The sequence below is a fragment of the Culicoides brevitarsis genome, chromosome 2 (assembly GCF_036172545.1).
Source record: "Culicoides brevitarsis isolate CSIRO-B50_1 chromosome 2, AGI_CSIRO_Cbre_v1, whole genome shotgun sequence".
Taxonomy (NCBI): Eukaryota; Metazoa; Arthropoda; class Insecta; order Diptera; family Ceratopogonidae; genus Culicoides; species Culicoides brevitarsis.
Genome location: NC_087086.1, coordinates 31,392,489 through 31,415,357, shown reverse-complemented (window position 1 = coordinate 31,415,357; position 22,869 = coordinate 31,392,489). Strand labels below are relative to the sequence as shown.

Genomic DNA, 22,869 nt, shown 5'->3' with positions numbered 1-22,869 from the left:
GTTTTGTAGGTTTTTTTAAAAACTTTTTTTTAAATTTTAACGCTTTTAAAGATACACTTTATTCTTTGTCGTTTGTGAATATTTTAATTATGCATTTCAATTTTATTTTTGGTAAAAAATCTCAAAAATTTGAGCAAATTTTGAAAAAAATAAAAGGTTACAATGGTTGCTTTATTCGCCTGTTAACCATTTTCAACCATAAAATTTAGAAAAAATATCTAAAAAAAAAAATTTTCCTTCATAATTTTACAAATTTTTAAAATTTTCATTTTCGCAAAGTGTCTCGCGGAATTTTTTCCTTGCGAGACACAAATTTTTTACAGTACCCATTTTTGATCCAAGTTTCAAGTTTCTTGTACAAGTGTCCCTCAGCTGTCAAACAATAACCGCCATCGTTGCTCAACCGATCAAAACAAACATAAAATCATAATTTTCATCATTTTTCATCACTTTTCCTCCAAAAATCCCTCATCTCAATGAAACCTTCGGGGAAATTCTGACATAAACGATGAACATCAACTGCATTATCTGCTCGGACCTCTTCATTTCGGCGGATTCAATTGTCACAGCGGGTTCTTGTGGTCATTGTTTTCACGTTCACTGCCTCGAACAATGGCTCGAGAGGTCCAAAACGTGCCCGCAGTGTCGCAGCAAGTGCACACAACGCAACACAATCCGCATTTACCTGAATATCCTGTCGAACGAAGACTTGGCGGAGGATGCCGGAACGTTAATTACCAAAGTTGACAACTTGACGTTGCAGGTGCGACAAAAAGACGGCAAAATTGGGTCTTTGGAGACTGAAATTGAGAAAAGGAAGAAGGAACTCAGCAAGAGTGCGTAAGTATTTTCATGAAATTTTTAAAAAATTAAACAAAAATGACAAAAAATTTCAATTTTTTTTTAGAAAAATCGTTCAAACCCTCGAAAAAAACTTAAAAACAACGGAAGCTCTCTTGAATGCCCATCGCGAGGAAGTAAAATTATTAAAACTGGACAATGCTCATGTTCATCAATTGGCATCCGAGAACAAAGAACTGAAGCAAAAAGTAGAAATTATGAAAACTGTCGAGGATGTCTTGGCAGCAACTGCTGCTGAAGTCGAAGATTTAATCAAGAAGGAAAATGACCCTCGAGTCCTCGGAGTTTTAGTGACATCGTTAAAAAGGGAACTAAAACATGCCGATTCGAAGAAACAAATGTTAAGGGAGTCGATGAAACTCACCCAAGCTGATCATAAACGAGAAATGGAACAACGAAAGTAAGAAAAATTTTCAATTTTTCCCCTTTTTTGAAAAAAAATTTAACCAAAATTAATTTTTTTGTAGAAAACTCGAAGAAAAATGCGCCCATCTCGAAGCTGAAGTCTACAGACTCGAACAAGAATTAAAAAATTCCCTCGATTCAACAACTTACATCTCTCCCGTCAATCAAAAATCACTCAAAACGAGTCCAATTGACGTCAAATCGCCATCGCGCTTCAAATTCGACGACGAACCGAAGCCAAAATCCGATTCGCCGTATTTAAACCTCAAATCCAGCTGTGTTGGTCTCTCACCGCTCCTAAATAACCGTAAAACCGAACGTCGCGACGAAAACGAAAGTCTCGCCAGTCAATTCACAATCTTCAAGAAGCCTCGTTTGACGGTCAAGAACACCACAGTACGATCTGACTTCGCCTTTGATGGTCTCGGAGGCACGAGCAAGAAAGAAAACACAGAATTTCCCGTTCCGGTGAGCAGTAATGTGCTGACAAGTGCTTCGAGTCACACACTGAAGCGAATTCCGAGCGCGAAATTCAAAAAATTGACAAAAACTCCGACTTTGGGAAAAATTGACAACTTTTTGTTGAAACATTAGACACTTAATAAATTTTTTAGGATAATTTTTTGTATGAAATAATAGATCTTCAGTTTATTTCATGTCGTTTCGTATTTTTTTGAGGGACAGTTTATAGTTTAACTGGCTTGGGGAGGTTCTTGGCTTTGCGTTCCTCGAATCGCTTGAGGGCTTCTTCGCGGGAAACGTTGTGTTTCTTTGAGAAACGGAGGTTGCGCAAGAACTTTTGGTCCATCTAAAAGGGAAATTTCAAGCTTAATATCGAAAAAAGATAAAAATTTTAAAGAAAACTTACTCCACGGGTCGACTCAGAGCGTTGACGCTTTGGGCGGGTGATGCCGTTCTTGTGAGCCTTTTGGTCTAAAAGAAAATTCAAAAAAATTAACAAAAAATATTTTAAAAACAAATTTCTTAAATACTCACTTTGGTTATGATTCGTGTGATTCTTGGACTTGGCCATTGTAGATTTTTGTTCTCTGCAAAAAACAACAGAATTTATTAGTTTTTCATTAAAAATTTGATGTCACAAGCTGCTTGATTAATTTTTACAACAATTTAACATGTTTTCAAGCCAAAAATCGCGAAAATTACCTTTAAAATTGAGATAAATACGAAAACCGAACGCTACACGTTTTCAGGTTGCGAATCGAAAGGAAGACGTCAAAAAAGTTTGACAATTAAGTGAGACGAAGGAAATTGATAAGGCAATTCCAGTCATTATCCTCCCATACACACTAATTTTTCCAAAAATCCAAGTTACTCGCCTCCTCGAACACACTAATTTTAAAAAAAATCCACGTTACTCACCTCCCTGAACACACTAATTTTTTAAAAATCCACGTTACTCGCCTGCTGTGCACACTAATTTTTTTTCAAAATCCAGTTACGAGCCTCTTGTGCAAAATAACTTGAATTAACAGTGGCAAATTCCATTAAAAAATTTGTTTTCCTTTCGATTTTCCGGAAAAATTGTGTTTTCCATGCTATATTTCGTTTAAAATTAAGAAAAAATGTAAAAAATTAAAAGTTTAAAGATAATTTTTAAAGAAACAGCTCAAAATCAATCAAAAAAATCGATATTTAGATGGAAAATATGTCGCAAAATATTTCGGCAAGCTTGGGAGTAACTTCCCGTACAGCTCCTACGAAAAATATCCTGGAAAATGCATCATCGCCACAAGTTTCTTCCGAATGGGACATCAAAGAAGTAATTTTTTCACTTAATTTTTATTCAAATTTTTTAAATTTTTGATTTTTTTTAGTCGCAACGACAACGAGAGCTCGAAGAAGCCCGCGCCCGAGCCGCCCAAATGGAAAAAACGATGAAATGGTGGAGTGATTGCACGCAAAATTGGCGTGAAAAATGGAGTAAAGTCCGTACGGAGCGGAACAAGGCACGCGACGAAGTCAAACAACTCCGTGCCAGTCTCGAAACTGCCCAAAAAGACGTCGAAAACTACAAACGCGAGATGGAAAAACTTCACTTGCTGATGCTCAAGCATGCGGGACAGTTCAAGAAAGAAGACGACAATCGCGATGCAAGTAATGGATCACCTGACATCTCCTCCGATGGCATGAAAAACGTAAATTCCGAAGACGGATTGGTGACAAAAGTCGAGAAAAATGGCGAAAATAACGTGGATTTGTTGGAAGAAGCGTTAGCGAAACATTCGCTGCAATTAACCAAAGACGAGCAAATCGCCGAAGAACGACGTTTGATCCAACAATTGTCGAAAGAGGACCAAAACGAGGATTTTTTGTTGGAAAAAGTCACCACGTTGCAAAATAAACTCGATGAAGCGCAAAAAGGGATGCAACTCGAGCGGGAAGAGAAAAACGCGTTGCACAAAAATTTCGAAAAACTCCGTCACGAGTTCCATGACTTGCGTTCCAAGTGCGAAGACTTGCGACAAGCGAAGCAAGAAGCCGTTCGTGAACTCCTAACGTTGCAGGAAACGCATCGCGCGGAATTACGTATCGCCAATAATTCATTGCAAGAGGAAGTTGTCGCTCGGGAGGCTTTAGAGAAGCGAATTTGCGATTTACGGACCGAATTGGAGAAGTTACAGGCGGAAAATGCCGCCGAATGGGGCAAACGTGAACGTTTAGAGACGGAAAAGCTCACGATGGATCGCGAAAACAAAAAATTACGTTCCGAATTGCAAGATTTACAGGATCGGCTTGAACGTAAAGGGCGCCCAATCACAAATACCGACGCCGAAATTCGCACGATGCAACAAGATTTGGCAGACAAGACCAAAGAACTGGCCGACGTCAAGCATTCCAATAATAAAATGAAGAAAATGTTGACAGAATCGAACACGGAACTGCAACATGCCGTAAGAAGAGCCGAGCAATACGAAACTGAGGTGAAAAGGTTACGAACTCGGGTTGAAGAGCTCAAACGAGAATTGGCAGCAGTTGAAGATGAGTTGGATTCGACCTTGAATCACGTGAAACGTCTTCAGAGACAAAATGAGGAGCTAACTCAGCAAAATGAGCATTTCCAAGTACAAATGCAGCATTTGCATTCGAGGTAAGTCGTCGTTTGTGGGGTCTCGTGCGAAAATTTTTTTACTAACAAACCTTTGTTTTTTGATGGACGCCGCTTTTGTTTCGTATCTGTATCGTTTTTGCTGCTTTTTTATGAATAATTGCTTTTCGCGTGCTTCTGTCTGTCATTTTTCCCAAAAATTTTTCATCCAGAAATAACACCGCCAGTCCAAACAAACAATTCAAAACTAAAATTGGCTTTCCGCATGAATACAAACCCAACATCCACGAGCTCAAACAACTCTTTGACGACACAAAACGTTCCCACATCTCCTCATATGCCTCGGAAAATCCGTCTTCGCAACAAGCCCCCGTCACAAAACCCTCCCAAAAGTCCCATCAACGAACCTATTCCGATGCGAAACCCACTTTGATCGAATCCGATCTCAATTCGTTCGATATGCGGATGCAATCGCGCAATAACGCCTTCAATTTTGAACGGGCAAAGCAAAAATTCGACAATTCCAGTCGCTCCAATAAGCAACCCATTTATTCCGTGTCACAAAAACAAGCGGGTTCCTTTATTCCGAAGCGAAATTCGTATCTTGAGAATAATTATGAGGATGTTACGTCGCCCGGATTTAATGATGAGGCGCCCATTGCGAATTCCAAAGGCAATTATTCAATGACGAGCAGCATTAACTTGGATGGGCTCAAAGTCTCCGATGACGAATAGTCATTTTATACATTTATATCGTAAAAATTTAAACGAAACATATTAGTTGGTAGTGATGAAAAGTGTAAGTAACGAGCGTTTTTGTGGTTGTGTCTTGCTTTTTTGCACAATTTGTCATCATTTTGAGTGTTTTTTCAAGGTCATCGCATGAAAAATTGTCTTGTTTTTCATCATTTTTAACATTTTTTCAGAAGTCATTTTAGGTTAAAAAATTAAAAAAAAATTAGGCCGCTCCAAATGAAACTCAATAGTTTTGTCCGATGCCCCATTTTGAATTCGAAAATACAATAAGGCAAAATAAAAAAAAAATTTCATCAAAAATTACCAATTTTTGGTGTATTTTCATAATTTTTTTAAGAAAATTTTTCAATTTTTGTATTGAAAATCGTATTTAGACATTAAATTTTTTCAAAAAATAATTTTATTGAAAATTATGGAATTTTTTTATCAAAAAAAATTTGACAGTTATTTTTATGAAAATTTTTCAATTTTTAGTAATTTTTGTATTGAAAATCGTATTTTGACATTAAATTTTTTTAAAAAATAATTTTATTGAAAATTATGGAATTTTTTTGTCAAAAAAAAAAAAAAATTGACAGTTATTTTTAAGATAGGTATTCATTTTTTTTCAATTTTAATTAAAATTTTTTTAGATCAACTTTTAATACACAAATATTAATGTAAAAAATTCAAAACAACAGAAATATTGATTAACGGTCAAAAATTCTTTGAAATTTGGCATTTTGTATGAAAAAAAGTATTTCAAATTTTTTTTTTAATTTTGCCCCTATCATTTTTATTTCAAAAATTTTTGACAAAACTATTGAGTTGCATTTGGAGCGGCCTAATTCAAAAAAAATAATTTGATTTTTTTTATTTTAACAGAATTCTTCCCAATGGATCTGTCAGCAATAGTGATAAACAAAGTGATGTGTGACAACACCTCAAACCCTCAAAAAATCATTAAAAATTAAAATAATCAAAAAAAAAAATCACATTCAAAAACGATTTGAATTTATTTTCCTACGTAAAAAGTGTGTTGATACAAAAATTACATTTAAGTTGTTAGTTTTTAAAATAACGGAACTGAAAAGACTTGATTGCCATTTATTTATATTTTTTAATTTTAATTTAACAAATTTTTCGTATTTGTGTGAGTTTTTTTGTTTTTGACATTTTTTCCGAATAAAAGTATTAAAAACTATGAATATAATTATTAATTATTACAAAATATGAAAGAATTAATATTAAAAAAGAAAAATTACTCAAAAAAACCCTAAACTTTATAAAGCTCTAAAATTTAATGACAAAAAAAAATAAAACTTTTAAAAACTAAGGCAGTGTTTTGCTCCAAATGTAAGTTTTTAGCACTTTCCGTTAGTTGGCGGCTTTGGTCGACAAATCTTACTTCTGCCATTGGCGCCATAAACGATGTTGCATGTGAACGTAAAGTAGCCACAAGTTGATGATTTTGTGTAATAAGTCGATTCAAAGTTCTTTCCTTCAATGCCGGGCAATTTGCCGGGTTTCTTGTCCTCGTTCACGCCAGTCACTTGTTTCGTGACAGTTACGAAGCTATCGGGCATTTTGGTTTTGTCGATTTCTTGGGCGCTTGCCTTTGAGGGTAGGAATTTTGTCGTTACAACTTCTTTGCGTTCTTGTTTTTGCGACAAGGCTTTGGGAGTTTCCTTCTTTTCGATTTCCTTGAAGCCCGAGGGAACTTTTTCCGTAGTTGTGGATTGTTGGCGTGGATGGTATGTCGAACGACCGTTTTGTGTTTGAACGAGTTTGAATTTTTCATCGGGGTTGGCGACGACAGCAGTTTGTTTTTGTCCCGGACTGGATTGATTGAAGATTTTCGCTTTGGGTGGCAACGTGTGAGCTTTGAAGTTGACACGAGGACGAGCTGTGGTTGTTGTTGAAACGGGCAATTCCATTTCGTCGGTGTCATCTTTGTCGTCAACTGTGCTCGATTTTACTTGAGGAAGGCCTCCTTCGCGTTCCATCACGGGATATTCTTGTTCTTCGTAATCTTCTTCGTCTTCTTCTTCATCGTACTCTTCGGGTTCAGCGGAATACTCTTCGGGCTTTTTAGTCGTGAATGAGGCAGTTTGTTGTGAACGTTGTTTTGTGCCAGATGCTTCGGAATCAGCCTCTGCTTTCCTGAAAATGATAAAAAATCATTAAAATGTATCAAATTTTGTTTAATTTTTCATGAAAAATCACTCACTTGGTAGCTTGTTGCAAAGATGAGATCTTTTGGAAGACTAATTTGTTCTGTTCACGATATTTGGCGACGTGATCTTTTGATCCTGATGCACTCTGAGAAGCTCCATGGTAAGAAATTCCAAATCTAAAGAAAATTTTTAATGAATTTTAACAAAAATCATTTGAATCTTTAGTTACATACTTGAATTTTCCGTTGATTTGAGATTGAGATTGGCCAGAGTATTTTGTAGAAGAAGCAGAAGATTGTCCTCCGCCATTGAAAATGTGATTGTCTTGTACTTCGCTTTCGTCAATAGGTTTGAAACCAATTTGTGCTTGTGATGAAGTTCTTCCAGGTCCTTCAGCTTGAGCATCAGCTAAACCTCCCTTTTCGCTTGCTTCAACTTCGGATTCGCTCTCGTGTTTTATTCCTAAAAAGTTCGAAATTTATTAATTTTTGAAAATTTAAAGATAAATATTTAAAATTTTACCTGAGCTTTGAGCTGTAGCAGAAGTTGCTCCAGTTTTAGCGTTAACGGACAATTGAGATTGAGATTGGGCTGCTCCGCCTGTGCCTTGAGCAGATGTTTGTGCGCCTTCCTTGCCTCCTTGAACCTTTAAACCAAAAAATTTTGTGAAAAAATTTAAATGAGGAAAAAGCTTCGTTAAAACTTACTTGAACTTGTGCTCCTCGATCCGAATCAGATGTTTGTGCACTTGCGCTAAAGCTTCCGCCATCTTTGTACGAACCAGAAACTTCTGTTTTAGCTGTTCCTCCATTTTTGCGACCTTGAGCAGCTGCTGAAACAGCTCCTTCTTTGATCGATGTTTCAGCTAACGAGAATGAATCGTCATCTTCTTCGGGGACTTCGCCGCTTGCCAATTCTTTGTCGCCTGTAACTTTAGCGCCAGGTCTTGCAATAATGCTTCCGCCTTGAGTTTGGGGAATTACTTGCCCATGTCCCGGAACATAAGAAGGTTGTACTTGTCCTGGTAATAAAACTTGGCTATAAGAAGGTATGCCAGGAGCATAACTTCCTTGAGATCCTGTTTGACCTCCGGGTCCGTAAACTTGACTTCCAGGAGCGTATACTTGACTGCCAGGAGCGTATCCTGTAGTAGTTTGACCTCCGGGAGCGTATCCTTGACTTCCAGGAGCGTATCCTTGACTTCCAGGAGCGTATCCTTGACTTCCAGGAGCATATCCTTGACTTCCCGGAGCATATCCTGTAGAAGTTTGACCTCCGGGAGCGTATCCTTGACTTCCAGGAGCGTATCCTTGACTTCCAGGAGCGTATCCTTGACTTCCCGGAGCATATCCTGTAGTAGTTTGACCTCCGGGAGCGTATACTTGACTTCCAGGAGCGTATCCTTGACTTCCCGGAGCATATCCTGTAGTAGTTTGACCTCCGGGAGCGTATCCTTGACTTCCAGGAGCGTATCCTTGACTTCCAGGAGCGTATCCTTGACTTCCGGGAGCATAAACTTGACTTCCAGGAGCGTATCCTTGACTTCCTGGAGCAAATGTTTGACTTCCAGGAGCGTATCCTTGACTTCCCGGCGCATATCCTGTAGTAGTTTGACCTCCGGGAGCGTATCCTTGACTTCCAGGAGCGAATCCTTGACTTCCAGGAGCGTATCCTTGACTGCCAGGAGCATATGTTTGACCTCCTGGAGCATATGTTTGACTTCCCGGAGCATATCCTGTAGAAGTTTGACCTCCGGGAGCGTATCCTTGACTTCCAGGAGCGTATCCTTGACTTCCAGGAGCGAATCCTTGACTTCCAGGAGCGTATCCTTGACTTCCCGGAGCATATCCTGTAGAAGTTTGACCTCCGGGAGCGTATCCTTGACTTCCAGGAGCGTAACCTTGACCTCCTGGAGCATATCCTGTAGTAGTTTGAAATTAAAGTTTAAATATTTATTTTTTTACTTAAGTAAAAAGTTAAAATAAAACTAAAAATTTAATTTTTTTTTCAAGTAGAGCGTATCCTTGATTTTCCTTAAGCATATCCTGTAGTAGTTTGACCTCCGGGAGCGTATACTTGATTTAAAAGGTTTTTTGATCCAGAAATATATATTTTTTTAAATTTTCTTAAGAATTAATGACAAAAAAAATGTTGATGATATTTTCAACAATTTGATTTAATACGTATATCATCACTATATCTTTCATATTTTAAAATTTTATCCAAATAATGTTCAACGTTTTTGTACGAAATTTTGTTTGCAACATTTTAACATAAAATTATTTTTTTTATTTTGACCTATTTCATTTGATAAAAAGATCTTAATTTTTTTTTTTGCAAAAAACACTGGATTTAAGATGATTTGATCATTCAATATGACACAAAATTGCCTCAAAAATGCATGAAAACATCTAAATTTTAAAGCTTAACCTTAACCACAGATAATTTTTTCTTTTTTGATAATTTTGGTCAATTGTAAAATCATTTCGAGCAGAATTTGTAGTTAAGTAAAAAAATATAAAATTCTTACTTTTTACTCAAGTAAAATAAACTGTTTTGATTTTACTCATAAGTAAAGGAATTTATTTTACTTTTTTGAAAAGTAAATTATGAAATTTTTTTTTACTTTTTACTTTTGCTTATAGAAAAAGTAAAAGTTAAAAGTAAAATCAGAAGTAATTTAAAGCCCTGACCTGCGGGAGCGTATCCTTGACTTCCGGGAGCATAAACTTGACTTCCTGGAGCATATGTTTGACTTCCCGGAGCATATCCTGTAGAAGTTTGACCTCCGGGAGCGTATCCTTGACTACCGGGAGCGTATCCTTGACTTCCGGGAGCATAAATTTGACTTCCTGGAGCGTATCCTTGACTACCAGGAGCGTATCCTTGACTTCCGGGAGCATAAACTTGACTTCCTGGAGCATATGTTTGACTTCCCGGAGCATATCCTGTAGTAGTTTGACCTCCGGGAGCGTATCCTTGACTTCCTGGAGCATATGTTTGACTTCCAGGAGCATATCCGTGACTGCCAGGAGCGAATCCTTGACTACCAGGAGCGTATCCTTGACTTCCGGGAGCATAAACTTGACTTCCGGGAGCATATGTTTGACTTCCCGGAGTATATCCTGTAGTAGTTTGACCTGCGGGAGCGTATACTTGACTTCCAGGAGCGTATCCTTGACTTCCAGGAGCATATGTTTGACCTCCTGTTCCTTGTTGTCCGGGGATAAGTGCATGTGTAATTGGACCTTGAGGATATTGCGAACCGTGCGTTTGTGTTCCAGGAACATGTGATGGATGTGTTACAGAAGGTCCAACAACTTGATGTCCTGATGGTACTTGTCTAAATTCACCTCCTGGCAATGCTTTAAATATAAAAATAAAAAAAAAACATTATGATTCATACAAATAATTATAAATTTTTTTAAAAATTTTATGTTTAAAAACATGCTAAATCTGTATGACGATATTTTTTTAATAACTTTAAAATCTTACCTGGAACAGGAACACAAGGTTTTCCATCAGGTCCAATTCCTGAACTTGGTGCATGAACAACTGTTTGTGTTGGTCCTCCTGTTCCAATAAGAACAGTTAATCCTCCTTCTTTTGCATGAACAGTTTGATGAGGAGCACTTTTTCCATCATCAGGTCCTGAATAAACTTGTACAGGGCCTGTAGAACCAACAACACTTTGTCGAGGATTTCCTGTTCCAATGAGAACTGTCATACCTTCATTTGGATTTACAACATGTTGGTTTGTGCCGGGAACTGTAATGAAATGTGTTCTTTCAGTGTATTTTCTATGATGAGATCCTGATTCGTTAATTAAGTTTCTATCAGGCATTCGGTGGGATGAATCTGCGGTTATAGATCCTCCTAAAGAAAGAAATTGTTAATTGATCGAGAGATGAATATTTGAAGATTATTTGTTACCAAGATGTCCGGGAATATCTCCTCGACCATCATGATGAGAAGCAATTGGTCTGCCTTGTGAATCAACAGGACGACCATGAGCATCAACTGTTGTTGAATGAGGACCAATTGGGCGACCTTGCGCATCAACGCCTCCATGCATTGGAGTTCCATCAGCTCCAATAGTTTCTCCGCCATGTCCTTGAATTGGTCTTCCATGAGCGTCAACAGGTACTGTCGAACCTCCTTGAATTGGTCTTCCATGAGCGTCAACAGGTACTGTCGAACCTCCTTGAATTGGTCTTCCTTGAGCATCAACAGGTACTGTCGAACCTCCTTGAATTGGTCTTCCTTGAGCATCAACAGGTACTGTCGAACCTCCTTGAATTGGTCTTCCTTGAGCATCAACAAGCCCAGTTGTTCCTCCTTGAATTGGTCTTCCATGAGCATCAACAGGTACTGTCGAACCTCCTTGAATTGGTCTTCCTTGAGCATCAACAAGCCCAGTTGTTCCTCCTTGAATTGGTCTTCCATGAGCGTCAACAGGTACTGTCGAACCTCCTTGAATTGGTCTTCCATGAGCATCAACAGGTACTGTCGAACCTCCTTGAATGGGTCTTCCTTGAGCATCAACAAATCCTGTTGTTCCTCCTTGAATTGGTCTTCCATGAGCGTCAACAGGTACTGTCGAACCTCCTTGAATTGGTCTTCCATGAGCATCAACAGGTACTGTCGAACCTCCTTGAATTGGTCTTCCTTGAGCATCAACAAATCCTGTTGTTCCTCCTTGAATTGGTCTACCTTGAGCATCAACAGGTACTGTCGAACCTCCTTGAATTGGTCTTCCATGAGCATCAACAGGTACTGTCGAACCTCCTTGAATTGGTCTTCCATGAGCATCAACAGGTACTGTCGAACCTCCTTGAATTGGTCTTCCATGAGCATCAACAGGTACTGTCGAACCTCCTTGAATTGGTCTTCCATAAGCATCTACAAGTCCTGTTGTTCCTCCTTGAATAGGAACATTAACTGGAGGTCTTCCATTAACGTGATCTTCAATTCTGTTTCATACAAAACTATGTCATTAAGTCTCTAAAATATCCCTTGTTCATAAATTACCTTCTTCCAGGAGGTCCTGTAACTAACGATCCACCGCCGGGATAACTTGATCTTGAATCTTGCCCAATTACTCCATCAGAACGACTTCTCAATGGATCAGGACGCTTCTCCGCATAATAATCATCTCCTCTGCTTCTTCCGCAATCAGCGCCGCAACATTCAGATCCGCAATCAGATCCCGTCGACTGACTCTGTGCTTGTCCCATGCCATTTTTGCCGGAAACTACCGCACGTGATGACGTAACTGTCGCCTCAGCTTCTGCTTTGCCATCCTCTTCAGTACCAAAGTTCATGTATTGCGATTGTGTTTGCCCCCTGAATCTAAATTACATCATCGTATGGTTAAAAAAATGTGTAAAATTCTTTTTTTTTTCTTCTTCTTGTCATTATCAGTAGTCGACCTTGATCTCTGTGACACTTGAACAAGACAAAATACTTACTTCCCCTTAGCCGGTTCTCGTTTCACGCGAAGTAGTTCATTTTCTGGCAGATTTTGCTCCTGAAACGAGACGAAAAATTGCATTTGGTATCAATTTGTCATTTAAATCAATATTTCACAAGAACATTAACGTGAAATTAATTTCAATCAATTTTAATTAACACATCATTGTAATAAAGTGATGATGATATTGAATGCATCAGATTAATTACTTTTTTAAAGCTCTGTTCACACATCGTAATCCATTTGTAGTATCTTAATTGAATGGGATCAAGTATCAGACAAATGTAAGTATATGTTACGCGCAATTTAATATGTTCTACATCTCATTCATTCATCGAGTTGTGTGTCTCTCAAGTGATGCAAGAAATGTCGATCGTCTGTTTTTTTTTTCTTTTTTTTGTTTTTATTTTTTTTAGGAAACTGTGGTTTGGCGAGTCTGTCTGGCAATTGGAAAACTATCATAAAAGTATTTTACAACAAAGAATTAAAAATATTTAAAGAATGTTTTTAAATCAGAATTTAGAAGGACTTCTAAAAAAATTTTTCGAAAATTTTGTACAAAGATGAATACCCCAAAAAAAAGAAGAGGAAAAAGGCAAAATTCAATCAAAAGCAAATGAAAATGGTAAGCTTAGAACAAAACAATCACGTAAAAATCAACAGAAGTCAAAAATCAACAAGTGGCGATATCAGAACAGAAGTTTCTCATTTAAACTAACTATAGAGACGAATGAAGATTTCTAAACGAACTTCAAAAAGAGAAAATTGGTTAAGTATTAGGTAATATTTTTTGAGTAACATGGTAAGTTTTATAAAAAACATCAGCAGCTCAGCGAAGTTATATAGAGACGATTATTAGACAACTGATAGAAACTAAAGAAAAATTTCTTTTTAAAAAGCCATAAGCTGTAGGGGGAGTAATGTAATGAGTGATACACGTTGAATCTTAAACTCACGTTGAACCTTAAAATTTTAATTTAATTGAAGTATGCCTAGAAAGTAGTTTTACTCAATTTATGATGAAATAAAATCAGTCGAGTGATTGGATTAAACAAGTAAACACATATTTTTCATAAACAGAACGCTACAGACTGAAGAACATCTGAAAATTACTGAATTTTTCCTTTAGTCTTTAAGAACGTGCTTTACAAAACCCATTTCTAAGACAGATTTTGATTTGACTGTTCGATTTTTAACTTCAATTTCAAAACCTATTAGAATTCTGTCGAGCAAAAATTAAAACAAATCACTTTTGAAAAACACATTTCGAAATACGCTCAAATTAATTTCTTCCCACAAGTCTTTGTAAAGTTCTTACATTGTATGTCAAGTATTTAATTATGTATCTGTAATTCAATCCGCTCCAAAACCAGCGGAAAACAGAAATTTTTAACTGCTAATTGATCACCAAAGTTGAGACATGTCATAAACTGACCTCGAGTGAACTTTTGACATGTCTTTATTGCTTTTTTTATGTGGAAATTCTTCGGATATGTAACAATAATCATAAAAAACTGCAGATCTGGCACTTAAAAATTGTTGCAATTAATCACACAATTGAGGTTTATTGACAAAAATTGGGGCATTGGAACAAAGTTTATAGGGAGAATGTCTTCAGTATCTCTTTCTTATTTGAACAAAAAATGTTAAAAATTAGAAATAACTTCCCACTCATTTTTTTCTCAAAAAAAACTAAAAATAATGAAACCTTCCCCAACATTTTTCAAAGTAAAACTATTTTTCAGTAATTTTTAATCTAAATCCTAAAAATAAAAAGTTCCCAATTAACGTCAAAAAATATTTCTCTGACCCAGTAACCTCTGTCTGTCAACAATGTATTGGTCAATGTTACTTCCGATAGTACAAACTTTCGTACAAGACACAGAAAAAAAACATTAAAATTAGAGCAACTGATAACACCACTGAGTGAGCTTAGATCATCATCCATAAAGTTTATGTTTTTTTTTCGCCAATTAAATAACTTACCCGAATAAGGGCAGCATCAACCACAACTGCCACAATCAGTATTTTAATCCAATTTGATCGCAGCATGATCCTTTAATGTCGTCTTGGCGACTCAAATTATGTTTTTTTTATGTCTAAAGTTTTTTTTTAACACAAAAAATCTTCTTCAGTCTTATCTCGTGTATTTTTCTATGAGCGAATATTTATAAGTATAATAAAAAAAATCCGTTGCTGATAATTTCAATCAATTTCTTGCTATATTCCGTACATCTTCAACTCTTTTGAGAATACTTTAGTTCTTTTTTCGCAGGTTTTACTTTTTTTTGATGGAAGATCAAAGTGTTTCTTAAGTGGTTTTCTTAATGCACGTCGAAGAGAAAACTTTTTCCACACAATTCACGCACGCTATGCGAGTTGCGTTTTTAATGACTTAATTTTCTAAATTTGTACAATTTTTCACTATTTTCACGAAAAAAAAAATATTAAAAACACAAAAATACTTTGCTCCGTTTCTTCAATACTTGTGAGATTTTTGCTTTTTTCGTTGGATCAGAACCAGAAATCAACTGTTGATTGTCTTTTTTCCAAGAAATAAAATTACTCCAAGTAATTTTTTATGATGAAAAAAAAATCAAAACGCGGAAGAGTGAAAATATTTTCCGTCTGTTCCCGGGAACAGCTAAACTCCGAATGACTTAAAATAGAGTAGCGAGACTCAATTGTTGTCTTTTTATTTTTATTGTGATGCGTTTGTGTGTGCGGCGCGTCGATAGATTGACGATCGGCATGATGTTTCAGAGTGCGAGGAAGAGGAAAATTCTCATGTGTGAGAGAATTTTTTTTTTGTACTTCGTCGAATGCAAAGTGAGAAGTGATATGGAGAAGCGGGAATAATTAAAAAGAGAAGATTTTGAAGTGATGATAATAGGTTGGAGTGAATGAAGGAGTAAATTTTAACGGTTTGAAATTGATTAAAAATTATTTTAAGCTAAAATTTTTAATTTTTTAAAAAACACCTAAAAATTCACTAAAAAAATATTTTTTGATAAATTTTAGCATAAATTTGATGAAGAAAGGGTAAAAATTGCCTTAAAAATTAGAATTTTGTTCAAAAAATCGCTTCTTGAGCAAAATTTCATTCAAACCTTGCAAATCTATACACATAAAAAATTTTCGAACACATCGCCAAAAGACTTCAACGAATCAATAGAAGACGACAAATGCCTTTTGATCATCACGTTGATTGAATATATCCGTTCGGTTCTTAATTTTTTGTATTTTTCTATCAAATGAAATATTAAGTCAGTACGAGTAATTACATAAAATTAGATGAATGATCTATAACAAGAACAACCACTAAGTAAGCGAGTATTTACAAACAAACACAAAAGTAGAGTAAAAATTTTATGAATTATGAACTTTTATGAATGAAATGAAGATCAATGAATTAATTGACTGTGTTTGACTGACCCATAATCGTCATAATTAGCAATTAATTGCAAAGTTATTTTTGTAAAATTTTTAGTAGAATAAAAGATCACGAGTTAAGAATGTTTAAGTGTAAATTTTTTGTTTATCGAAAAAATATAAGAAAAAAATTGAGAGAATTTTAATTTTTAATGGAGTGGATTCCCTTGAAGATATGCAATAAATTTCACATAAGAGGAAAATTTTAATAGGATTTTTTGATTTTAAATGGAAATTACGTTCAAATTTATCAAAATAATATTTTTAAGCAATTTTGATAAAAAATTAATTCAAGAATTTTTTTTATTTTTAATAAAATTTTTAATTTTTCAAAAAAAAATCTAACAAAAAATTTAATAATTTTTGAAAATATCAGTAAAATTTGTTCATTTAAACGAGAAAAAATAAAAAAAATACTAAAATTTTAAATTTAAATAAATTATAAATATTAAAAATATTCAATTTAAATAAATTTTAAAATATTAAATTTAAAAATTAAAAATATTAAATTTTGTATCAATTTAAGTTTTTAATAGAAAAAATACATATAAGAAAATTTTTGAAGAAATTTATGTGGAAAAAATACTGAATTTTTGAAGTTTAGCTCGTTTCAAGTAAAAAACGTAGAATTTTATTCAAAATTATTATTTAGCTGTAAGAAAATAAATTAGAAAATTAGTTTATTAGAAAATAAATTATTTAGCTGTAAGCAGAAATACGTAAAGCGTAAAAATATTTTCTTTCGTCTTTAAATATTTCTTTAGAAATTTTTAAATTTTGGAAATCGATTTTCAGAACTCAAATATCAAAAACTTTTTAAATTCAATTTTAAAAAATAATAATAATAAAACTACATCAATTTTTGTTTTCTTTGGCATTATTAGCTGTTTATTCCATATAAAAAATGTACAAAAAGGGTAAAAAAAATGTCTAATTCTACTACAAAAACATAAAAAAATAACTAAATACTTTTTTGTCACTAAACTACTCTAACATCTAAATGTCTACAAATAAATTTAAATATTTATAAAGTAAAAATATCGTCTTGTCCTTGCAAGCACGAATACTTTTCGAAATTCTATCTCCTTTGTATTCTCTTCTAGACCTTATTTTATTGCACAATTTTCGGCCTTTTTTGTCTTAAAATTAATTTCTTAAAAATATTTTTTAAAAAAAATTCTATAAAAAAAATCTACAAAATACAAAAAGTTTTTTTTTCTTCTTTTTTTCTCGAATAATTAATAATAATACTAATTTTGATATCAAAAAATATTGCTACGTTGTAAAAAATTCATCACATTTTATGTTACCTAAAAGCTAAGTTTTAAAATTATTTTTTTAAATTTTTTTTATACATGGCACTATTTTTTTATAAATACAACAAAAAAAACTTTTTTCTCATCTTTTTGTTAAAAAAAAAGAAAAAAAATCATAAAATTATAAAAGACTAGACATTCTCGTCCATTTTGTTCTGTCCAATTTTGCGTTTGGGGAAACAATAAATTTAAATAAAATTAACGTAAAATAAAATTAAAAATATAAAATTAAACTTAAAACTTAAAAATAATTAAAATTTAATGCCTTACGGGTTTTGTGATGGAAAAATTTAAAAAAAAAATTACAACGTCGTCAAATTTTCCTTGTAAAAATTCTGCGGTTTCGTCACAAAGTTCAGCGGTTCCTGACAATCCATCGTCGTCATGTCGACAGGATTGAACGTCTTCACGGTCCGAATCACGCTAATTCTGTTGTTAATTAATTTCGTGACCTTTGATGCATTTTGTTGGAAATTCGCCAACGCAGCAGCAGACTTTCTGCTGTTTTCCTCGAGCACTTCGCGAATTCTCGTCTTCACAAGTGACTTTGTTACGGCAATTTCCTGAGCGTTTTTCTGCGAATCCATTTCTGGTTGTTGTTGCGGCATCGTGACGGCGGCGGCAGCGGGAATTTTCATCGCTTGTTTCTTGTTGTCTTTTTCCGTTCGGTTGTTTTTCCTCCGGTTTTGGGGTTTTTCGGGTGTGCCGCCGTTCTTGATGTGATTCCGCATGCACGAGGACTCTTCGTGTTTGTACAAGTACGATTTTAGAGCGAATTTTTTCAAGCATCTACTGCATTCGTACGGCTTGACGTTTGAATGTGTTTGGACATGGGCACGCAAGTTTGATTTGTCGGCGAAGGATTTGCCGCAACTTTCGCATTTGAAGGGTTTTTCACCTGAAATTGATAAAATTTTGTTAAAATTTGAACAATTTTTAGTCAAATTTAGTTAAAACTCGTACCTGTGTGAGTGCGAATGTGTCCCTGAAGCAACCATGGACGAGAAAATGTTTTGCCGCAATATTTGCATTGACATCCTTGACTGTGGGTTCGAACGTGCATCGCAAATGCCGGCATCGAGACATAAACTTTGTCACATTGGGGACATCGGCGGGCTTTTTTGTCTTGGAGGGATCTGGAAAAGGAAGGAAATGTTAATAAAAGGATCGAAAAATAATAAGAAATATTAAATTCTAACTCTTAAACATTAAAAAAAAAACTTTTTTTTTCGTAATTTTTTAGATTTTTCTCATAAAAAGGACTCAAATATTGTCTTAAAAGCAATTTATGGTCAAAAAATTTCAAATTAAATTACTAAAAAGTTAAATTTTGTTCTACTTTGAAATATTTTATTAAATTTTATGCAAAGTTTGAGGTCTAAAGATTGATTTTGTTGAAAATTTTTAATAAAAATTAATTTCAAATTAAAATTTTTAATGAATTTTTACGCAAAAGTATCAAAAATAAGAAAATTTAAGCAAATTTAAAGAAATGTTTAAAAAAAAATTAAAAATTTAAATAAATTGGAAAATTTTGATTCTTAAACATTTATAAATTAATTTTTTTAAATTTTCAAATTTTTATCACAAAAAAGGACTAAAATCTTGCTTTTGGAGATCATTTGAGCCAATTTATCGAAAATAATGTTTTTTTGAATTGTTAAAAAATAAAATTTTGTTCGATTTTTTAACTTGAGTTAACAATTTGGAGCTAAAAGTTTAATTTGGTAACATGTAAAAAATGAATTTTTTCATAAATTAAGCTTTGACCTATTTTAAGCCGTAAAAATAGCAAAAAAAATAAAATTCAAGAAATTTAAATATTTTTAAAGAATTTTTTAATTTAAAAAAGGTCTTAAAATTCATAAAAATTAATTTTTGACTTTTTAATTTAAAATTTTTAAAAATATTTTAAAAATTAAGATTTAATTTTGATATTTTTAAAGAAAATTAACTTTGAAAGCACAAAAATTTTGATAGAAAAATTCTAATTTCGTCAAAAAATCTTAAAAATTTTAACGTTTTATAAAAAAATTTAGTAAAACTAGTAAATATTAAAAATTTTGGAGGAAATTTAATTTCAAATTTTTAAAGAAATTAAGAAAAACTTCTATAAAAATTTAAAAATTGTCAAAAAATCTTATTTAACAAAAATTTTTGATTTTTTAACAAAATTTCAAACTTTTCTTACCTGTGGGTTTGTCGATGCCTCGCCAAATTCGACGACGTCGAGTACTTTTTGCCACATTCCGGACACGTATGAATCTCCTCGGCGCCACTTTCCACACTTCCCTCACTCTCCGCACTATTTGTCATGCTATTGCTCGTATTTTCCATGCCCACCGCATCAAAAGTCTCCACACAACGCCGTGCCTTCTTGCGATCGAACACTTTGTGCGAATAACTAAAATGACACGAATCATCATCGGACGACGATGCGAGCGACGAAGATGTTGACACCAAGGAGTTTCGTCGTTGTGTGTCACAATTGCCGGTGTTGCTCGTCATTTTAAGGTCATTTGTCGCATTTCCGATAAACGACACATGCTGTCCATATGCTGACTCATAGGGCAAGTGATAAGGGTGCAAAGCGTGATTATTCATGTGCTGAACGTGCGGCGACGACGTCGATAAGGCAGCTGGATACGCGTCTGTCGTCGGAGTTTGTGCAGCATTTTGATAACAACTCTCCTCCCACTCGGTCTTCCATTTTTTCTTCGTGCACGTTTGACTCATGTTCGGTTTTGTGAGGCTGTAGTTGATCGCCTTATCGCTCTCGTGACTCATTTCTTGCTGATTTTGGGGCAATTTACCGGCTGCCACTTCTGCTAATTGCCTCAAGTTGTACAATTCCTCTGGCACACCGTCGTTTTCGTGCACCATGACGCTTTTTTCTCTCGCGCGCGCTCTCTTCTCACTTTTTGTGGATGATGCACCTGCAAATAATTTCGGTTCGTTATAAAAATAATCTAAAAAAGTGGTCTAAAAATAACGATTCCGGCAACAAACTATTTCGACGCGGGCCAGTGGTCGTTTTTTTTTTTGCAAGAGAAAAAAAATCGAGAGAGAGAAGCGAAACAACCTGTGGCTTTGTGTATTATTTTTGTGAAAAGTGCGTCAGAAAATAGTTTTGATGTTTGGATAGTGGCCAAAAGTATTTAATTTTTCTCTGTTTACACTTTCAGGCAGCGAGTATGTGCCAAAATGATCGCGGTGGTTTTTACACTTACTAATCGATGCATGCCCGCTAAGTAGTTGTGCCTTTGGGTAACAATGTGCGTCGTGTTTATGTTGACGTCGACTCTCTCATCACTTTCATATGTTGTTGTCGCATCGTCCGTAGGGGAATTACATCGAAAAGGTGTCACTTCCCGGTATTTTTGTGAGATATTTTTCGAATTTTGGGGAATTTTTAGGTTGTCTGTCATTAAAAATGTTCTTTATGGGTAGAAAATTTTGATTTTTGGTTAAACATCAACCAATTTTTTAATTAAAAATATTTTTGGAGCTTGACTTTATTCAAAAATATTCAAAAAATTTAATTATTTTGAATTATTTTTTTTTTTAATGATTTTATTATTTATTTTTTAAATTATCTAAATCGAAATTTTAAAAATTAATAACTTTTTTATTTAAAATAATTAAAATTTTTTCATAAATTAAACTATTTATTTATAATATTATAAATTAAATTAATTTAAATATAAAAAATTTTTTATTTAAATTAATTAAAATTTTTTTCATAGATTAAATTATTTATTAAAAAAAATAATAAAAAAAAAATTAAATATAAAAATAATTTTTTTTTTAATTAAGAATTTATTTTTTATTTTATTTTACTTAAAAGTTTTTATTTTTGAATATTTTCGAGAATATTTTATTTATATATTTATTTATTTAATTATTATATATTTTTTAAGAAAAAATCGAATATTTGTTGAAATTTTTAAACAACTTTCTGCAAGGAACTTAATGGAAAAAAATGTTCAAAAAAAAGGAATAAAAAAATTATTATTTTTTTTTATAAAATAACAAAATTTAATTAATTTTTTACCAACAAATAAACAAAATGATTTGAATTAAATTGATAAATAAAAAAAATAAAAATAAAAAATAAAATAAAATTTAATCTTGTTTAAAGATTTTGAGAATTTATTTTTTTCATATTTCCCAAAATTATGAAAAAATATTTTTTAAAAATAGCTTGAACTTACATAAATTATAAAAATTTGGATCTTAAGTCATTTTAGAATATTTCCAAGTTATATTTTTAATTCTCAAAGTACTTAAATTTTTTTTCTTTAATTTTATAAAAAATATTAAATAATGAAAGAAAAAATTTAAAATACGATCAAGCTCCTCTAAAAAATCTAAATTAACAAATTTTTAAAATGCCTTAAAAATTTTTCTCACACCCTGCTTACAAAAAAAAAATGGAAACTTCCAACTTGATCGATCACTTGCCGCTTCAGTGATGTTATGTGACCCCCAAAAAGTACACAGAAAGTAACCGAAAAAAATCTCTGGGAAAAAATTGTTTGTTTCCGTAGAAAGAAAAAATCGAGGTGCTTTACCATTTCTTTCTTCTCTATCATATCGCGTCAATACCCGCCAGAAATGAAACAAACCAGATGCTTACAGGTTGTTTGAAAAGAAAATAAATAATTTTTTTGTTCACTCGACTTCTTCGCGTGTGTTAAAAAAATATATATTAAAAGAAAGTCCGACGGTCGTCTACATTTTTTTTTTTTGCTTTCAACAAAAAATTTCCAATATTATTTGAGGTCATTGCGGTATTTTCATATCGATCGACGGCCACTTATTTCGAAAAAAAAAAAATATTTATTTATAAAAAAAAAATAATACACAAAAAAAATCCCATCAGCTCTAAAATTAGATGCTGATTTAAAAAAAAAATTGCAATTGAGCTGTCTGCTGGATTGATTACCACTCCGACCAAAATCTCTTACTAACGCGATATTTTTAGATCTATGGCGACCCCAATGGTCAATCACATTTTACAGCTTTTTTGTGTTCAATAAAAAAAAAACTTTTTTTTTTTGGGTCAATTAACTTTTAAAACGACTCAGATGTTCACTTGTTTTTCTCTTGTTTATCGTTAATTGCGTTCTCATTGTTTTAACTTTTTTTTACGAACATCAAAAAAAATTTTTGATGCGAAATAAAAACGTGTTTTGTTTGTTGTTTGACCGGCGCGCGGCATTTTCATTCATTTTTCACACATTTTTTCATTCACTTTTTTTTCGTCGTCGTGTATCGTCTCTCGTGCTCATCAAAAATTTCTAAAAATTGAAGGAATTTTGTCACATTGCGCCGCGTAAAATATTTTCCGTCGTACTTTTTGTCTTATTTTTCGCTCAGGAATCAGAAAATTGCGCACAC

General features: G+C 33.6%; 5 protein-coding genes across 6 annotated transcripts; 2 read left to right on the top strand and 3 right to left on the bottom strand.

Annotated features, from left to right (window-relative positions):
• Nucleotides 1-396: 396 nt before the first annotated feature.
• LOC134829467 (E3 ubiquitin-protein ligase TRAIP-like) lies at nucleotides 397-1,860 on the top strand. Its single transcript, XM_063842541.1, has 3 exons — nucleotides 397-840; nucleotides 908-1,261; nucleotides 1,329-1,860. Exons 1-3 carry the CDS (start codon nucleotides 509-511, stop codon nucleotides 1,858-1,860), a joined length of 1,218 nt encoding a protein of 405 aa, XP_063698611.1. The 5' UTR covers nucleotides 397-508.
• An 83-nt stretch (nucleotides 1,861-1,943) lies between these two features.
• Nucleotides 1,944-2,502, bottom strand: LOC134829468 (large ribosomal subunit protein eL29). The gene is made up of 4 exons (XM_063842543.1): nucleotides 2,431-2,502; nucleotides 2,263-2,313; nucleotides 2,135-2,199; nucleotides 1,944-2,074 (listed from the first exon to the last, which is right to left on the bottom strand). The coding sequence occupies exons 2-4, from the start codon at nucleotides 2,297-2,299 to the stop codon at nucleotides 1,952-1,954; spliced, it is 225 nt and encodes a 74-aa protein (XP_063698613.1). The 5' UTR covers nucleotides 2,300-2,313; nucleotides 2,431-2,502; the 3' UTR covers nucleotides 1,944-1,951.
• Nucleotides 2,503-2,771: 269 nt separating this feature from the next.
• On the top strand, nucleotides 2,772-6,339 carry LOC134829992 (coiled-coil domain-containing protein 102A). Of its 2 annotated transcripts, XM_063843319.1 has the most exons (4): nucleotides 2,772-3,046; nucleotides 3,102-4,375; nucleotides 4,546-5,132; nucleotides 5,954-6,339. In XM_063843319.1, exons 1-3 carry the CDS (start codon nucleotides 2,924-2,926, stop codon nucleotides 5,066-5,068), a joined length of 1,920 nt encoding a protein of 639 aa, XP_063699389.1. In that variant the 5' UTR covers nucleotides 2,772-2,923; the 3' UTR covers nucleotides 5,069-5,132; nucleotides 5,954-6,339. The 2 variants fall into 2 exon arrangements, with proteins under 2 accessions (XP_063699389.1, XP_063699390.1); XM_063843320.1 differs by lacking the exon at nucleotides 4,546-5,132.
• LOC134828952 (collagen alpha-1(I) chain) lies at nucleotides 6,270-14,770 on the bottom strand. The gene is made up of 11 exons (XM_063841942.1): nucleotides 14,705-14,770; nucleotides 12,717-12,775; nucleotides 12,277-12,597; nucleotides 11,179-12,218; nucleotides 10,741-11,121; nucleotides 9,939-10,610; nucleotides 7,953-9,166; nucleotides 7,768-7,891; nucleotides 7,479-7,707; nucleotides 7,299-7,421; nucleotides 6,270-7,231 (listed from the first exon to the last, which is right to left on the bottom strand). Exons 1-11 carry the CDS (start codon nucleotides 14,768-14,770, stop codon nucleotides 6,433-6,435), a joined length of 5,028 nt encoding a protein of 1,675 aa, XP_063698012.1. The 3' UTR covers nucleotides 6,270-6,432.
• A 2,998-nt stretch (nucleotides 14,771-17,768) lies between these two features.
• Nucleotides 17,769-20,349, bottom strand: LOC134828951 (zinc finger protein 433). The gene is made up of 3 exons (XM_063841941.1): nucleotides 19,658-20,349; nucleotides 18,430-18,602; nucleotides 17,769-18,364 (listed from the first exon to the last, which is right to left on the bottom strand). The coding sequence occupies exons 1-3, from the start codon at nucleotides 20,347-20,349 to the stop codon at nucleotides 17,769-17,771; spliced, it is 1,461 nt and encodes a 486-aa protein (XP_063698011.1).
• Between the last annotated feature and the right edge of the window lie 2,520 nt (nucleotides 20,350-22,869).

Bases quoted from the DNA above. Each gene is read 5' to 3' on its own strand.
- LOC134829467 (XM_063842541.1), top strand. From the start codon at position 509: ATGAACATCAACTGCATTATCTGCTCGGACCTCTTCATTTCGGCGGAT. The intron at 841-907 runs GTAAGTATTTTC...ATTTTTTTTTAG, and splicing joins AAGGAACTCAGCAAGAGTGC to AAAAATCGTTCAAACCCTCG. The intron at 1,262-1,328 runs GTAAGAAAAATT...ATTTTTTTGTAG, and splicing joins CGAGAAATGGAACAACGAAA to AAAACTCGAAGAAAAATGCG.
- LOC134829468 (XM_063842543.1), bottom strand. From the start codon at position 2,299: ATGGCCAAGTCCAAGAATCACACGAATCATAACCAAA. The intron at 2,200-2,262 runs GTGAGTATTTAA...ATTTTCTTTTAG, and splicing joins TCACACGAATCATAACCAAA to ACCAAAAGGCTCACAAGAAC. The intron at 2,075-2,134 runs GTAAGTTTTCTT...TTTCCCTTTTAG, and splicing joins GCTCTGAGTCGACCCGTGGA to ATGGACCAAAAGTTCTTGCG.
- LOC134829992 (XM_063843319.1), top strand. From the start codon at position 2,924: ATGGAAAATATGTCGCAAAATATTTCGGCAAGCTTGGGAGTAACTTCC. The intron at 3,047-3,101 runs GTAATTTTTTCA...GATTTTTTTTAG, and splicing joins CCGAATGGGACATCAAAGAA to TCGCAACGACAACGAGAGCT. The intron at 4,376-4,545 runs GTAAGTCGTCGT...TTTTTCATCCAG, and splicing joins ATGCAGCATTTGCATTCGAG to AAATAACACCGCCAGTCCAA.
- LOC134828952 (XM_063841942.1), bottom strand. From the start codon at position 14,770: ATGCTGCGATCAAATTGGATTAAAATACTGATTGTGGCAGTTGTGGTT. The intron at 7,892-7,952 runs GTAAGTTTTAAC...TTTGGTTTAAAG, and splicing joins ATCGAGGAGCACAAGTTCAA to GTTCAAGGAGGCAAGGAAGG. The intron at 7,422-7,478 runs GTATGTAACTAA...AATTTTCTTTAG, and splicing joins CAAATCAACGGAAAATTCAA to ATTTGGAATTTCTTACCATG.
- LOC134828951 (XM_063841941.1), bottom strand. From the start codon at position 20,349: ATGGTGCACGAAAACGACGGTGTGCCAGAGGAATTGTACAACTTGAGG. The intron at 18,603-19,657 runs GTAAGAAAAGTT...TTCCTTTTCCAG, and splicing joins AGGCATCGACAAACCCACAG to ATCCCTCCAAGACAAAAAAG. The intron at 18,365-18,429 runs GTACGAGTTTTA...TATCAATTTCAG, and splicing joins ACACATTCGCACTCACACAG to GTGAAAAACCCTTCAAATGC.